General features: G+C 36.6%; 3 protein-coding genes across 6 annotated transcripts in view; 1 reads left to right on the top strand and 2 right to left on the bottom strand.

Moving 5' to 3' along the window:
• Positions 1-2398, bottom strand: part of LOC105167124 (protein YIPF1 homolog) — a 5023-nt gene extending 2625 nt beyond the window's left edge. The window contains exons 1-3 of the mRNA XM_011086707.2: positions 2217-2398; positions 1505-1544; positions 1335-1418 (exon numbers count right to left, since the gene is read on the bottom strand). Coding sequence (XP_011085009.1) covers positions 1335-1418; positions 1505-1544; positions 2217-2270 — 178 coding nt within the window. The 5' untranslated portion in view covers positions 2271-2398. The remainder of the gene's footprint in view (positions 1-1334; positions 1419-1504; positions 1545-2216) is intronic.
• LOC105167123 (cell division cycle protein 123 homolog) lies at positions 2977-5871 on the bottom strand. 3 transcript variants are annotated; one of them, XM_011086706.2, is made up of 2 exons: positions 5613-5871; positions 2977-4375 (listed from the first exon to the last, which is right to left on the bottom strand). In XM_011086706.2, exon 2 carries the CDS (start codon positions 4303-4305, stop codon positions 3304-3306), a length of 1002 nt encoding a protein of 333 aa, XP_011085008.1. In that variant the 5' UTR covers positions 4306-4375; positions 5613-5871; the 3' UTR covers positions 2977-3303. The 3 variants fall into 3 exon arrangements, with proteins under 3 accessions (XP_011085008.1, XP_011085005.1, XP_011085006.1); XM_011086703.2 differs by having other exon boundaries at positions 2978-4952; positions 5613-5869; XM_011086704.2 differs by having other exon boundaries at positions 2978-4384; positions 5613-5868.
• LOC105167122 (folylpolyglutamate synthase) lies at positions 6790-13099 on the top strand. Of its 2 annotated transcripts, XM_011086702.2 has the most exons (17): positions 6790-6924; positions 7023-7078; positions 7293-7432; positions 7550-7615; positions 7778-7887; positions 8086-8146; positions 8360-8443; positions 8521-8577; positions 8721-8781; positions 9387-9433; positions 9560-9637; positions 10163-10327; positions 10412-10681; positions 10760-10844; positions 10963-11115; positions 12031-12191; positions 12837-13099. In XM_011086702.2, exons 2-17 carry the CDS (start codon positions 7054-7056, stop codon positions 12894-12896), a joined length of 1623 nt encoding a protein of 540 aa, XP_011085004.1. In that variant the 5' UTR covers positions 6790-6924; positions 7023-7053; the 3' UTR covers positions 12897-13099. The 2 variants fall into 2 exon arrangements, with proteins under 2 accessions (XP_011085004.1, XP_011085003.1); XM_011086701.2 differs by having other exon boundaries at positions 10412-10844.

Here is a 17362-nt window from a genome sequence, read left to right as displayed (position 1 = left end):
TAATCGCAATAGGTTAGGTAAAGATGAAGATATTCAGTTATTGCATTAAAATTAGCAAGTAACAAATTACAGCCATTCACCAGCAAAACACATTTTCTGGACATGAGCTATTACAAAAATTGATCACTTACAGTACCCAAAAGGTAGCACTGCTTCGGAAGCTAAATCCAAGGCTCTAGTTCAGATAAAAGAGAATGCAAAAGGAAACCTTTTGGTTTGCTAACACATAGGCTGGGGCCAACACTTCTTCTTCTTTTATGAAGGAAGAAGTATGACTCATGCACACAGAATGCACAAGCTAGACATGTCAAACGCAGAAACTGCATCCTTCTAGATGGATTAGCAAAGATCAAACCCTGCTAATTATAAAGAACCAGCAATTATCTTTCTCTTAATGTTCCTGATAATAAGTGTGCTTCTTGGTGCTCTGCACATTAATTGCTCCTTTCGTCTTTCCATGGTCCATTAAAGGTCAGGCCATCAACAATTATGATTTCATGTAACAGCAATGAAGCTTACTGGCAGGACCAAGATCCTTCAACAATTAGCATTTGGTGCTCTGCACATTGATGGGTTCTTTGATTCTTTTATGGTCCATTAAAGGGCAGGGCATTAACAATTATGATTTCATGTAACAGAATTGAAGCTTAATGGCACAACAAAGATCCTTCGACAATTATCATTGTCATCTTCCAGAAAACAAGGTAACACGACAACAGTTTATGATAAACATTAAACAAACTTGAAATCTCCTACCTAAAAATTTGCATGGTCAGAAGAGGAAAATTTCAAGAGAAAACAGAAGCATGAAAAAGGGTAAAGAAAGATGATCTATAACTTATGCCACTCTAAGTGGGACAAGTATGGCATTTTTCTCTTTGATGGAGGTTAATTTGCTATTTAGAAGCCTGGAATTTCGACCAAGATAGCAGGTCTCACTCGCAAAAACATAAATATAAGATCACTAGCCGCATTGTATGTTCTTCTTCTTCTTCAGACAGGAGTGGAGTGGTACTAGCCACATCCACTACTATTATATCTAATGTCTCACAAGCCATAGGTCACAATTTGTGATTTGAGTTTTCTTCGGAATCATGTCCAGATATCCTCTTCTTAAAATGTTCATTTGACTCATTCAGCCTACACGCGGAAGCAAGTAAAAGCGGACCACTAAATTGTTGCCTGATTGAAAAGATAACTATAACAGTCACATCGCATTGAGATTACAATTTTTGCCGAAAAATGAAAACAAGCGGAGGATGCAGTAGCTAAGTAATCCATGGTCCCTCTAAAGTATGTGTTGGGATAAACTAAAGAATGGATATATCACATACCGCTGGTGCTGCCTATAGGTTGGTATCCCTGACCCCCACTTCCAGCATTATTGGGCGGAAATATTTGCAAATTTGCACCAGGAACTGCATGGAATCCGCAGTCACATTACAGAATGCAGTCTACTAGAAAACATTAGTGAATCAAAGGAATATCTTACAAGAGCTTGTACCTTCATTGTTAGTGGCTTTCTTTTCTTCACTAACAACAGCCTGCCCATATGCAAAAATGATAGCACAGAAGAATATTATTGAAGTTGACAGATCAATCAGAGCACAAAATAATGTGATTGATCAACAAATTTTCCTCCTACATGAGAAAAAAGATCTTTCTTCTCAAAAAAATGCTCACACAAAAATTCTTGTTCTTGGAAAACCATGATAAAGTTGCTGGTAAACCGAATCTAATCATCAAATGCAATAGTTGGTGTAAAGCTAGACTTGCTAACTACCTTAATGCACCAAGATTGACCAGAAACTTTCAAATGCACCCTTCAATTCAATTACTTCCACAATTCACTCGGAAGTCTTCCTCCAAAAACTTAAACTATTATCATTCATGAAACGACAAGACAGAGAAGGAGAGTACGCATAAATGAATGTCGTGACAAAAGAAGGAAAGACCACATAAATGAATACTCGAAATACCAAAATTTTCTACGCTTCCGAACAGCATACTAAATTGCAAAATGTTCTTCATTTCTCAACAATATCACAAGAATGAGAACATTAAAATCCCAAAACAGAGCTCATTTGAACATCAATTCGGTAAAAGACTCCAATCACCAACCAAAAGAAAAAGGAATCAAAAGCACAATCAAAGCAACTTGCGGACTCGATATATGCACAAATAGAGAGATAATAATGAAATTTGAGATATCGCACCGGGACAGAGCCAACAAAGTGGCTGGTGGGGAGATTCGTGAAGGATTCCTCCATTGGATTCAAGCGATTTAGCAAAAAGAGTGAGAGTGTTGCGGAGATAATCAAACTACCATGGGGTCAATAATGAATTAAAAGGAAATATAGGGGTTGAGTTATAAAATGGTGGACAGAGCCCTAAGTTAATATTTTGTTGTAATGCTTCGTCGGTAAGGTTTATGGGAAGGGAGGAGTGCAGTGTAATTAATTAGGATTTTGGAGCAATACTTTTTCAAATAAATACAATAAAACTGAATAATAAATGATGTTTTACAATATTATCTAGTGAGTCATTAATTAATGACTGAATTTTACAAGTTCTAATGAGTAAATACTTTTCTAAAATAAATTAATAAATGAATTATTTTTAATTTGTAAAAAAAATGTTATCTTGTGATTTTTTTTAATTTAATGTATGATGAATTTAGAAGACAACTATAATTTAATAAGACAAAAGTTTTGGGGTTAAGAGAGTCCGAATTTCACAAGTTCATATTTTGTAAGTGTCTATTATGTCTTGGATAATCAAGGAGGTGTAATAATCAGATCCATGATAGGAAAAATCGTATATCTTGTCTCTTATATGTCATGATTTTATCATATTAGATCTCATAAGTTGAAAATATTCTTTATTTTTAGTGTCTATGTAATTTTATCAAAGAGTTAATGGAGTTGTAGCACTCTCATGAGCATTTCCATATATTTTTTTGTTAATTATTGAATGAAAAATACACGTAGAGAGTAAAAATACTATGATCTTAGTATTCAGCCAAGTCAAGAGCATCTCGAGCTTTCACGTGACAACAGAGTTGTTCCTCGACATCTTCTTACCACTATCTACCCATATTTTCTACTTGCCCTAGCATGAGGACTCAGGTTATCAGTGATCTACTCCTATCTTACACACGTGGATTCTTGAAAACTAACCTAACAAATTCAATATTCCAACTATTTCCTTCTACTAGCTGCTGAATTTGATGAAATAAGAAAACGAAAAAAGAAGGATTACATTGAATGAATACCACTGCAACCACTCTACGTAAGCATATGCTCAAGCTCCTGCTGATGTCTGCCGCCTCAATTCCTCATCAACATTTCTTATGAACTGATCCCAACCACTTCCTTGACTTGTATCCAAATAATCATAAGGAACTGCAGTTTTTAAACCTGGACGAATTCCACACCGGCTCTCCACAATCCTAAATTCCAACTCCTTGCCGCCTTCTCTCAACTTCTCTTCCAATTCATCCCAAGTAAACATCAGGGGTAGGGTAGATGCACCCCAAGGGTTGAAATCCAAAAGCTTAACTCGTCCATCTTTTCTGACATACACATCAAATGTGTAGCTCTCAGATCCAAAATTCCCCTTCACCTTCTCCATGAAAAATTCCCCAATCATAATTTTCAAATCATATTTCTTCTCAAGAAGAGCAGGATAAAAGTTAGTTAACTCCCGTTGACAAATGCCCACAAGGAGTTTATGGCGTACAAAGCAACGAAATTCCATCTCAGGCTTTAGAGAAGGGTACCATTTGCGGAGTGCAAGGAAGAAACTTGATGGCCTTGATGCAGTTTTATCTGTGCATGAATCATATGCATGGTAAAGATCATGGACAATTGAGTCAGATGACCGTAGCAGAAGGGCAATCTCGGAGAAACTGGTACATTTGAGATTCCCCGTTGAACTGATCCAAGCAGAGTCTTTAGGTGCACTCCAGTTAAGCTTAGGAAAGATGGCTCCCCCGAGGAATTCGATGGATGCTTTAATTTCCATTTCTAGTTCCGGAAAAGACGGGGGTGATATGGGTTCCTCTGCTTCATCGCCAGATCCCTCTACTGCGACAAATTCTTCTTCCTCTTCAGGTTTATGGACTCTCTTTGGCAGGGGATCATCATTTGTAATTGAAAGAGGGAGAAGGAATGGACCAGAATCATCGAGCAGGTATTGGACAAAGGACTCTGGAAGGTCATGAACTGTGGTTTTTATGGAGCAGGATTTGAAGTTCGGGTACCATTTCTGAATCTGGCACCTATTTATGTCTTCTTCCTTCATATCAAGATGTAGGAATTACTTGCCCCTTGATACCAAAGAGAAGATCCTTACTTCAAGAAGATGCTCAGTTCTACAGCAACTAGTTAAAAATTGTTGAAGTTTAAGATATGATAATCATTGAAGGAAAAAAGATTAAATTTGTATTTTAAACAAACAAGAGAACAAATTCTGAGCACAGACACTCTTATCTGCTTCTGCTGTGAAGCCTTTGAATTGCTTCCACATTATTATCATGTTCTCAATTATCTCTTTGTTTTAAGATTTCAATAAAAAAAGAAGGAATTTTCAAAAATTTATCCTATTATGCATGACAAAGAGAAATTCAACCTCATTTGATTCGGGTGAACAAATGGTTCATTCTGTTCAGAATGTTGTGAAATGAAATCATGGGTCTTCATTATGATCAGAACCAAAACAAACCTTTTCTTTTTTTTTTGTGTGTGTGGAGGGGGAAGGGGGAGGGGGGCGTTGAGTTCCAGTTTATAAATAAAATTGCTGAAATTTGCAGTGGGTAAAGCTCAAAGCTTCCAAGCTAAAAAAGTATGAATTGAAGCCCCAACCCCAAGTTCTTATTCACTGGCAGACTCAAGATTTTTTGGGTTTGAGAGAAAACATTGTTAGCGGCTCTTTTCTTCACTAACAACAGCCTGCACATATGCAGAAATCATAACACAGAAGAATATTATTGAAGTTGACATATCAATCAGAGTACAAAATAATGTGATTGAAACAACAAATTTTCCTCCTACATGAGAAAAAAGCTCTTTCTTCTCAGAAAAAAGATCATATAAAAATTCTTGTTCTTGAGAAACATGATAAAGTTGCTGGTAAACTGAATATAATCATCAAATGCAATAGTTCGTGTAAAGCTAGACATTGCTAACTACCTTAAAGCACCAAGATTGACCAAAAACTTTTAAATGCATCCTTCAGTTCAATTACTTCCCCAATTCACTCAGAAGTCTTCCTCCAAATACTTAAACTATTATCATTGAAGAAACGACAAGAAGAGAAGGAGAGTACTCATAAATGAATATCGTGACAAAAAAAGGAAAGACAACATAAATGAATACTCGAAATGCCAGATTTTCTTCGCTTCCGAACTGCATATTAAATTGCAATGTGTTCTCCTTTTCTCAACAATATCACAACAATGAAAACATTAAAATCCCAAAACAGAGCTCATTTGAACATCAATTCGAATCAGACCAACCAAAAGAAAAAAGAATCAAAGGCACAATCACAGAAACTTAACACCCAATATATACACAAACAGAGAGATAATCATGAAATTCGAGATATCGCACCGGGACAGAGCCAACAAAGCAGCTGGTGGAGAGATTGGTGAAAGATTCCTCTATTGGGGAGATAATCAAACTACCATGGGGTCAATTGTGAATTAAGAGGAAATATTGGGGTTGAGTTATAAAATGGTGGACACAGCCCTAAATTTGATGTGTATGTTTTTTTATTTTTTTAGCCAAAAACAACTCGGGCAAGGTGGGGAGATGTTTTTGGAATCCCCTCCCATCTCAATATATAAGTATAAGACGAAAAAATGCGATATATTTTCTAAACTAAAAAATGGGAGTATTACTCCTTCACAAAATATCAAATCATAAGCAAAGCTAATAATAAAAAAAAAGAAAATAAATTACAAATCAAGGTACATTCCACACAAGCATGGGTAATACCTGGTCCTAAAAAAAAGACCAACACAATTTTTGACCAGCTCAAATTTATTGTCGTGAACTGACAAACCAAGAAAAAACAATCTAAATTATGCAAGACTTACCCAAGAATTGCTGCTACAAGGTCAAAAGACATTTTTGATCCATCAAAATGCTACTCATCACAATCATAATTTTGAGGAGGGAGGTTGGAACGAGACACTTTTAGTAAAGTTGATATATATGTTTTTGTATGCTTTATCGGGAAGACACTAGCGTGGTTTAATTAGGACTTAGGAGCAATATTTTTTTAAAATAAAAATAATAATATTTTTTTTTTACTATTTTATCATTAAGTTACATTCTTTTGGTATTTTCAATATTTTTATCAACTCCTTTATTTTTGAAATATTTCTTGGACTTGTTATTTTTCTAACTTTTTTAGTTAACATATACGCGACGTTCTTCTATAAACCACTCTTCTTAAGCACTATTTTTACTATTATTAACTAATCAATCACATCAAAATTCCATATTGAATCTTAATTTCATGAAGGCCCTCAAACAATCGTTTCAATTTTCTATTTTAATATCATCATTTAAATTAACTCACAAATATATACATTATATTTCCGTTATTTTGCTATTTGACTGTTGAATGAAAATAAATAATGCAATCCAAAATAATTATTCGCTCAAACATTCATCCAACAAAGATATATGATTGAAGGAAATTGATGGATGGTAAATAAGGTAAACAAATACAGTTAAAACATTTTTATGACAAAGAAAGAGGAGAATAACTAAAAGCGCCAATAAGATGTAGCACGTTTTTTTACGGTGCTTGATTTCTTTTTGGGTTTTTGAAAGCTGGGCAAAACCAATCTTCTCATATCCTCTTCCCACTCACCAACCGTCACCGCGCAACCATTCTTCCATCTTTGTACTCGTAAGCTTCCCACTGTTTCTCTCTACACACACACACACTCTCGTGGCTATATATATATATGTATGTATTTGTAAATCTAACCATGTTCAGAACTTCAGGCCGAGCGACCTTCGAGCTAAATCAGAAGAAATGTCAAAAGGTAAACAAGCTGAAGGTCAATCCAACTCACTGATTATTTTGTTTCACTCAGTCTTTTTAATAATTTTCCAGTGTGTAAAGTAGTTTTTGACAAGTTTTCTTGATCTGCATTTGTTATTTGATACTAGATCATGCTTATTTAAAGTTTATTGAGTCTGTCCGGAACTTATGCCTTTCTGCTGATTTGTGTCAATTTTCTGGTGGTCTGATGCGTGTTAATATTGATGAAGATGGAAATGGATCGGAAAAAATGGTGGTGTCTTCATATGACGAGGCAATGGAGGCTTTGTCATCTCTGATAACTAAGCGCAGTCGTGCTGACAAGAGCAACAAGGGGGATGGCTTTGATTTATTATTTGATTATATTAAGGTGCCTCTGTTTTCACTGGTTCTATGCCTGTTTGATGGATTATGGCTGGAACTATAAGTTTTTTCTTATAATCTAGCCTTGTGTAATATGTCTTTTCTGTTGTTTAATGAAATGAAGATTTTGGAATTAGAGGATCCCATAAAACAGATGAAGATTATTCACGTGGCTGGCACCAAAGGAAAGGTAAACTGATGTATTGATTAGTGTTCCTGTGGATTTTGAGATGGTGACAAGTTGTGATGGTGTATTTACTGAAATCTTGGGTTACTGGGTTTGCTTTTGAGAACTGTTTTTGGAATAAGATTGGCACTGATATGACTATGACTTTTGTCCTGGAATATATAGGGATCAACGTGCACGTTCACAGAATCTATTCTGCGAAATTGTGGCTTTCGAACTGGACTTTTCACATCTCCTCACCTCATTGATGTTCGAGAAAGATTTAGGTTGGAAGGGTATGTGCTTGCAAGTGGATGAAGAAAGAATGTCTACCTCTTAACTTATTAGGGACTTTTGGGCTTTTTATTTATTCCCTGGCAGTTAAAGTATGAAATAATTGAAATGAATTGACTTTTCTATTCACTCTTCTGCTTTTCTCTCCCTTTTTCTCTTTTTTTTTTCCTTTTTCCCTCTCCCCTTCCTGGATATTTCAGATCTGATATTTCTGAAGAGAAGTTCTTGGCATACTTCTGGTGGTGTTGGGATCGACTGAAGGCATGTACTGTGCTTGTTTCTACAATATTATGCTGGCATGTTTCTCTGTATAATTGTTTGCATTATATATTTATCAACTTTGATCACTTTAACTACTTTGCATATTTTTGGTGTTTGAAGCTGACAATATTCATTCTGTTTTCATCACATAGAGTACTGGTGTTATGCTCCTCTTGGCCCTCTGCTTCATTTTTCCTTCTTCTGAACATGTAGGAAAGAACCTCTGATGAGGTACCGATGCCGACATATTTTCGTTTCCTTGCCTTGCTTGCTTTCAAAATATTTGCAGCTGAACAGGTAGCTTTTTAGCTTATATGTAATACATTTTACCCATTTCTGAGATTTTTATCTCATATTGATGTTGTTGGATCCAGGTAGATGTTGCCATTTTGGAAGTTGGTTTAGGTGGAAAATTTGATGCTACAAATGTGGTATTCATCTGAAACTCCTTCTGCAAAAGACCTGTACAATTATTTCAATAATGAATTGATCTGCCTCTTTTATGTGCGAATTTTCGTTAAATGGTTGCTGGTTGCTGGATCTCTCACATCATGATGAATGGTATTCCTTTCAGGTTGAGAACCCAGTTGTCTGTGGTATAGCTTCATTAGGGTATGACCACATGGAAATTCTTGGTTAGTGCTTTCTCTCCATGATATTTAGGTAACTGCTAAATCTAACTGATTTTGTTTATGAATGCAACAATTTCTTGCTATTGATAAAAAGATGAAAAATGCTGGTTGCTCTTTCGTAGTTGCATAATTAGGAATTTTTTACATGAACAATAAATGGGTAAGGTGAGTCAGGGTGAAGAATGGAAGTACCGGATGAGAGGGTGCTGGCTTACCGTGAATCTTAGTTTGTGCAGTTCTCGTTTCTTACTGGACAAGTAAAAGATTTCTTCTGGAAATATGATTTTTATTGTGTGAGCATGTGTTTGTGGTAGCTTGCTGACCTTGTGAAGATGAAGACTGAGTTATGTGATCATCAATCTTCAGTAAATTGATGAGAGCTACATATACTGTTTGGTACCATGATGAGATTCTTGATATTTTATTTCCTAAGTTGATTCGCATTGACGTTGAATTTGGATTTAGCTTTTCTTTTTGAGTTATCAAGTTCCTACTTTTTTGTTTGCGGAGGTGATTCATTTAAGTTTAAAAATGAGACAAATGTTCATCATTCTTTAAAAGAAATACCGCAACGTTGTTCTCATACATTTATTGCATAACATGAACAGGAAATACCCTTGGACAAATTGCTGGGGAAAAGGCTGGGATTTTCAAGGTATGATGACACTGGTGTTTCCTCTGTAATGTTCACTATTATGAAATTTTCTGCGCAATGCACAAGTATCTTATTCCTTTCATTGTCTCGTTATTCTTTATCCTTAATTCTTGCTTTCTTAATTAGAGAGGTGTTCCAGCCTTCACTGTACCACAACCTGAAGAAGCCATGAATGTTCTTGCACAGAAGGCCTCACAGTTGGATGTGAGTTGAATTTGTCTCCACTGACTTCTATCACATTACTTGGAATTGTGAGTTTTAGGTCTCAGGTATTAAGATTTCATATAGCAATCTGATGATGCATGATGTGTCTCTTGCTGAGGGTACAGTCCATTTGTCTTCTTTGCTCTAGTAGTCAACTAGAGAACCCTAAGATGTGAAATAATGTTGCTTTCAGAATGATGGCTTTTAAGGAAACTTTCCTGAAGGCAAATTGAGTAAGGTGGACAAGAAATGACTGAAGAAGCAATTAGCAATGAATTTGAATAATTACCCTTCCTATTCCTTTTCTGCTAGCATTTCAGCAGCTTAACTCTGGTACAATTTAGAGTATGAATATTAGCTTTGAGAAACTGCCTCTCGTAGTCTTGTATGTTACTGCAGCTGTCCGCCCAGTACTCAAGATATGCCAAGACATATTTTGTTTGTCTTATCTCTGAGCTGGTCTATTCCAAGTGTGTTTGAGACAAACCAGATATATAGTGATTAAATCTTTGTCCTGCCCAACAGGTAAATCTTGAAATAGCTGCTCCTTTGGATCCTATCCTCATGAGTGGCCTGCATCTTGGGCTTGAGGGTGAGCATCAGTACATGAATGCTGGCCTTGCAATTGCATTATGCTCGACTTGGCTTCAGAGGACTGGTCACGTTGGAATCAATTACCTGAACCAGACTGTAAGCTCTATCGAACAGGGCTTTATATTACTACACAGTTACAGCATTTGCTCAATTGTTCTTTTGTTTGTGTGTTGGAAGTAGACCTCTCTGCCAGATGAATTCATCAAAGGTCTTGCAACTGCTTCTTTGCAAGGACGTGCTCAAATTGTTCCCGATCAGTTCATTGAGAGTGAGAGCCCAGGGGATCTTGTGTTCTACTTGGATGGTGCCCATAGTCCTGAAAGCATGGATGTATGTGCAAACTGGTTTTCCCTAGCAACCAAAGAAGATTCTCCATATAACCAGTTCAGTGATTCTAAAGGATTGCAAAAAGCAGGACAAAATGGGCCATTCAGAAAAAATGCTACTCAGGTAATATCCAGGAAAATGGAACATTGTCATTTAATATGTTATTCGTTAATGGACACTAATGAGTTGGTTTGTTTGCAGATGCAGATTTTGTTGTTCAATTGTATGTCTGTGCGAGACCCTCAGTTGCTTCTTCCACGCTTAGTGAATGCTTGTGCTAGCCATGGTAAATACAAGTTTGCCAAGTTATATGTCAACTTGTTGCAAGACAATGAATTTGAAATCTAAACTATATATGATATGTGAAAAATAATATTTATTATTTGGTGTATTTATATATTCAGGAGTCCATTTTAAGAAAGCATTGTTCGTTCCAAACACATCAGTGTATTACAAGGTGGGTACTGGTGCCTCACCTGCAGCTGATGCCCAAATTGATCTTTCATGGCAAATGACACTTCAAAGATTATGGGAAAGCCTAATCCTTGGGGAAAAAGGTAACTTTTGCACGTCAGTGTAGTTGCAATCTTTATTATTTGAAAACCCTCCGTTCCATGGGGGTCACCCATTGTTGAGAACCCAACATTTCATAGTGGAGGTGTTGGGTTTGAAACCTACTGGATGCGTGTGCAAGAGGCGGGGCGCATGGGTACAAAAGTAAAAGAAAAGCCCTCCTTTCCACGGAGCTCAACAAGATGAGATTGAGGGACTTTAACCTAAGCAGTCTCTGCAGCACTAGCCCTCAACTTCACTGTTCGTGCTTGTGAACAAGATATCTTCAATCATACTCTTCCTATTGTTACTTAGCTACATGTCGGACTCTAATCCTGCTACTTTACCTTATAATTAGTAATGGGTAGATGCAAAGTGAGACGGAAACATGCTTTTTTATCCAAAACTGTGGCATGTGGAGGATATGCTGAAGATGCAACATATTTGCTTATATATAATTGAAAGCATGCTATACTCTCTATAGATGGCCCTCTCTGAGCTAAGACTCCCAACACCTAATTCACCTATTTTGAAGTCATTATTTACCAAAATGAGTCCCAAGGCTTAAGTAAGCTATTCTCGAACAATTCTGTGTACCCTTCTCAAGCTGCTGTTTAATTTATAAAGTTAGCATGATGCAGCTTGTACAGAGAATTCTTATAGCTGATTGAATCCTTCAATCACTTGGCATACAACTCAAATTTTGGTCATTTCCGTAGTCCTATTCTGGGTAGTCCCAATTTGTTGAAGCTGTGGTTGGTTGTTTCTTTGGATTCCTGCATTTAAGATCGAAGTATGAGAATGGAATGAATTAGGATTTCAAGAAGAAACAAGGATGATTGGATTTTTTGTTGTTTTTCTTTTGGCTGTTCCGTCCTGCTCTGATTACATACAAATTCTCATAGTCTCAAATATTACAGGGAGAGATGCAAAGAACGCAGAATTAACTTGTGAAGTTGTCAGTGATGATACTGACAAAGGTGCTCATAGTTCTGAGAATAGCACAGTTTTCACTTCACTCCCTCTGGCTATCAATTGGCTCAGGGACAGTGTCCGAAAAAATCAATCTGTTCGCTTTCAGGTAATCTTTAAATACTGTCTTGCCAAGGTTTATCCTGAATACAAAAAAATGTTGAGCTTTAACTGTGGAGATGAGCATCCAATTATTTCATAAAGCACAGATTATCATGTGCTGTAGTATGAGCTTTTGAGGCATATGACAATGATATTCAAATGTCACCATTCTTTGCACCTTATGATGCGTGAATGCTCAATTGTCTGACACCATTACCATAATCAGGTTGGATTTCCATCACTTGCACAAATTTTTGTTTTGTATTTAGTCTAAAGTAATTAAGCTATATGTCAGAAAAGCAATCACAGATCATACATGATATATGGCTTTCTGGATATCATAATACTGAACGCAGCAAAGTTCTTCAGAAATTCCTTTGTTGCCTTACCCTGGGGAATTAAGTCACCAAATGGGATGACTATAAGTGGTGAACTTGTGTGAAGGGGTACATATGACAAAAAGCATTAAAATAAGCATGAATTGATGTATGGGGGAGTGAAAAACTGAAATCTGAATATCTTTATACCTGGCCATCTTTCACAGCTTTTAGGCGTTACTTAAACCATATATTACATTTTTTTTAAGCCTTATCTTCTCCTTCCAGTCATTATATTTATCTACATATTTTTTCTTCTCTGTTTGCTCTACCAGGTCCTGGTGACAGGTTCTTTACATCTAGTAGGGGATGTATTGCGACTAATCAAGAAGTAATATGGTGCCGATCATGATCAATTCTCTCTGCATTTTGTCTTTTCATGATAACTAATGTTCACGGTCGCAAAGCCAATAAGATACTTTGCATCTTCTCCACAGAGGTTTACATTTTTGATACCCTAGTTAACATGGAAGATTTCTTGCACCTTGTCAAAGAATTTACTGTTTCTGTCGTAGATAATCTTTGGTGTTTTTGGTCATCTTCTATTGTTGTTGTTCCACCATTTACCAGTAAATTTATATTTCTAAATGGAACTTGCAACAGAAATTGATGTTTGTGTTTAGGAAATTACTGCTGCTTCAGCCTCTCTATTATTCACTATTTTTCTTAAATAATTGATACAAAATAGTGGAGGGCCAGAAATGCATTTTGAAGTGGAAGTGGCCATTCCCATTTATGATGGTACCTCTTCCTTGTTACTTCAGTTGACAATCCCAGTTATGAAGTTATCTGGTCTTGTGGGTTCTTGTATGACGACGGACTCAGTTGTATTGGAAACACATCCCCCCTTTGATTTTTTTTTAATTTGTCCAAAACTATTTGTCTTATTTTCAGATATCAACAAATAAGTAATTCAATGGTTTAAATATTTATCAACTGTAGATACTACAGATTATAAATTAAATCCTATAATTGAGCCCTAACTTACAACCGTAGCTTTGATTGCATAAAGCTTCAATTCTTTCAACTTCCATTTAAATTGTTGTACCAGTGAAAGAAGGGGAGCTGAGGGGCGCAATCCTTAGTAGCATATGCTTCACTCACTACTATGCTTTCCTGTACACATCCTTCTGCAGATTTGATCCTCAAACCACCGTAACTTGTAAGATCCTTTGTGTGAGATGTGATGGCTTTAAGATCCTGCACCTGCAGGCTGGCATTGTATAAAGATGACAACATAAATAATAGTTCAGTCATTCACCAGCAAACCTGAAAAACATCCACGCTACCTAGCACTATTAGGTACATAATGGATCCTGCAGCTTGAGCTTGAAAGAAAGAAAGCACACGTGACATGATCCAATGGGGAAATAAGCAAACGTTTTTTGATATCTCTTGCACCAAATAAAAAGATAAACAGAGATGAGGCAGAGGTCAATGAGAACCTCCTGTTCAGACACAAAGTAACCACAGTGATAAACTGATATGTGATACACATGAATGCTATTTTCTTGTTAAGCTATAGAAATTTGCATCACCTTTACTAAGAGAACTTTTTACTGTATTAAGTAATCACTTTAAGGCCATAATTCCCAAAACTCAGCTGATCTTCTAGGATTTGCATGGCAGAAATTTCGCAGGAGAAGCTGCCCCCAACCACCTTGATTAATTGAAGCATCGGTATGTGTCCAAAACCAGAAGGGATCTCCTCTAATTTTCTGCAATGCTTAATAATGAGTTGTTCGAGACTTGGGAAATGGTCAGTATCCGCCCTTTAATGTACTATATTCATCCCTTCAAGCACCAGCACTTTCAATCTAGAAAATTCCACTTCACTTAGTTCCACCTCATCATTTTTGTAAGGAGCAGAATCGCAGCTTGAGGATTTCAAGATAGTGCAACAAGCCAACTGTTGTCATATATTTCGAGGGAATTCCCCAGCCTAGCAGACTCAACTCTTTGAGCTTTGAGGGAAAAGTAAGGTCTGGCAGATCTGGCTTTTGTCGGTGAGCATCCAAGAAGTGGCATTTCGACGACTCAACAATACAATGACCACTCCGTTGTATTGGAGTTTTTGTCATATACAATTTCCAGCTTCTTTACATTTGGGATGGTTTTGTAGACGTCCTCAGTAACTCTTGAAGTCTCGTATCCCCAATAGCGTTTGTAGGTTTTCCAGACAAAAAGTGTTCTTCCTATAATATAGTGTACTAGGATAATCAGGAAAGAAAACTTCTTTGAACTCGAGATGTCTTAATCGTGGCATTCTCCATATCGCTAAAGGTAGATACGATAGAAGCCTCCAAAAGACTTGGTGAACAAAAATTTCCAGGTTCTGAAGATCGGAGACCGACTGTGGAGCTTAGGGTATCTTACGTTAACAAGTTCTAGTACGTCTAATTGGAACCAAAAGAAAGTTACGGAAAGCGCATCTAACACCCTCAGCAATCCAAACCTAAGAAAAATGTTCAAGAGCTTGCGATATTTACCAGTAAATGTAAGAGAACGGATTAGTGGGCTCAACCTCATTGCATCATAGATTTCTTTCAAGCAGCCATCTGAATTCACGAACAGAAATTATTGAACCCCTGCAAAATGAAGCATCTCGTGTAGAATACTTGAATGAAGATCTGATGAAAGATCATCATCAGTTTTAATGGTGCGAACAAACTTTTCCTTTTGGGCTTCTCTCATACAAAGGTCCCTCGCAAGATCATGAATGCTGCATGTCCTAATTTTTCCACTTAACTTCCTCTCACTCACCAAGACAATACTTCTATCAATAAGATCCTGCAAATATTTCTCTCCCACATCATCCAAACTTTCTCTAGGACATATCCAAAAAAAATCTTTCTTCAGGGGTTTTAGAAATCCTTCAGCAGCCCACAACCGAACGAGTTTCGAGACCGGAATTTGGTAATCCTCCAGGAAAACTCCGATATAAAGGAAACACATTTTTAAGTGTTGTGGTAAGTGGTTATAACTCAAAGATACTATCTCTAAGCACTGGTCATTATGTGTAGATATAATTGAATGAACGCTTTCTGCAACATTTCGCCAGTGATTTTGTGCATGTTGGACCTTGGCAAGGAGCCCACCAACTACCAGAATTGCTAGAGGAAGTCCTCGGCAACTTTGTGAATCTTAATACCAACTCCTTCCAATTCAGTGGGACAATTTTCATCCTGAAACACTTTTTCTTTAAGCAGATTCCAACTTTCATTATTGTTTTGGAAACGCATGTTATAAGGAGGGCTATTAGAGCTAGCATACAAAGCCACATCCGATATCCTAGAAGTCAAGATGATTCTGCTTCCATTGCCATCATCTGGAAACAATACTTTGATTTCATTCCAGATCTCGATATCCCACATGTCGTCCAAAACAATTAGATAACTGCTACCCTTCAGACTTTTGTATAGGTACTCTGCTAATTCTTCAGAACTATTTTCACATGTTTTTCCTGTAAGCTTTTTCATAGACACTAGGAGGCCTAGCAGGATTTCGCGGACTTGATATTCTTGGTATAGTTACCCAAGCACGTGTATAAAAGTGATACGCTATAAAAGCATCATCATAGATATTTATAGCAAGAGTAGTCTTCCACTTCCTCCCTTTCCAACAATTGAAACAACGTCGAGTTTGTATGATAGCTCTCCAGTCAGCCTGTCCTTTATTTGCAATATTTCATCAACAAATCCCACAATAGTGTTCTTCCCACCAGAGGCTAATCTCAAAGAACCAGCTGAAAATGAATTCTTGGGCGCCAAACTTTTCGAGCCCATGTTCCTAAACTCCATCGCTTGCAGTTTTGCTGAATCAAAGTTTTCTACCATCCGTTGCATCTCCTGACAGAATATAGTATAACTCCTATCCACAGCATTCACACATTGAAAGAAGTTGATTTGATATATAAGAATCTATCAAATTTGTGCTGCATAAGCTGCATCCCTGTTTTGTGTTTCAAGTTCTTTTACTTCTTTGCTGTTTTCTGTGGAAAATCTTCAAGAAAGGTTTGGAGGAAACTAACCTTTGAAAGGAAGCACTCAATTTGTTCTTTGTTGCAAAGAAATTCATGCCCATCTCTAATTTGTTCAAGTGTTTGTATTAAAGAAACTACAAAAGCATAAGCCATTTCTTGGTTCTTGACCTCTTGTATTTCGGTGGTTGGGCCAGCGTGGAGTACTGCGCTTATACTTAGCACGCTGATTTTGACTCAGTCACATGAATACGTGATGAGTATAAAATCCACATAGTATTTTTCTTTTTCAAAAACTTAATATAGAACCACAAATTTTGTGTCTGAAAGAGTTTAAAGTCATCAACAATGCTCAAATAGTATATTAATTTGTTGTGTGATCATTTAGTCACTAGCATCTCACTTGAAGTTTACGAATTTGAACCTCAAATTTGTCCCTTTATGTGTGTTAAGCGTTATCGACTTATCTGAATCAACAAAATCAATATGTCCTAATTTATATCGATGAAATTAAGTCACCAAATTAGATAATTATTTGGCAACCTTAAAATAAAAGAGAACATTTTGTTCCGATTAAAATTTCTTACTGAAGATGTTAACAACAAACCCTCAACTCCATCTAGTTTCTTCTTTCCACCAAGAAAGAAGAAAATAAAGTATACATTAAACAGAATACTAAGATATTTTTCTCACTACATCAACATCAATACGATAATGTTTCATACTACCTTCCACAAACGAAAAACTTGGCTCTTTTATTTTCATAAGTTAGCTAAAAGAATGACAGAAAACAGAAATGACGTACCCATAACACACGAGCTC

Source organism: Sesamum indicum, linkage group LG7 (genome assembly GCF_000512975.1).
Source record: "Sesamum indicum cultivar Zhongzhi No. 13 linkage group LG7, S_indicum_v1.0, whole genome shotgun sequence".
Lineage (NCBI taxonomy): Eukaryota > Viridiplantae > Streptophyta > Magnoliopsida > Lamiales > Pedaliaceae > Sesamum > Sesamum indicum.
This window is presented reverse-complemented; position numbering and strand designations above follow the sequence as displayed.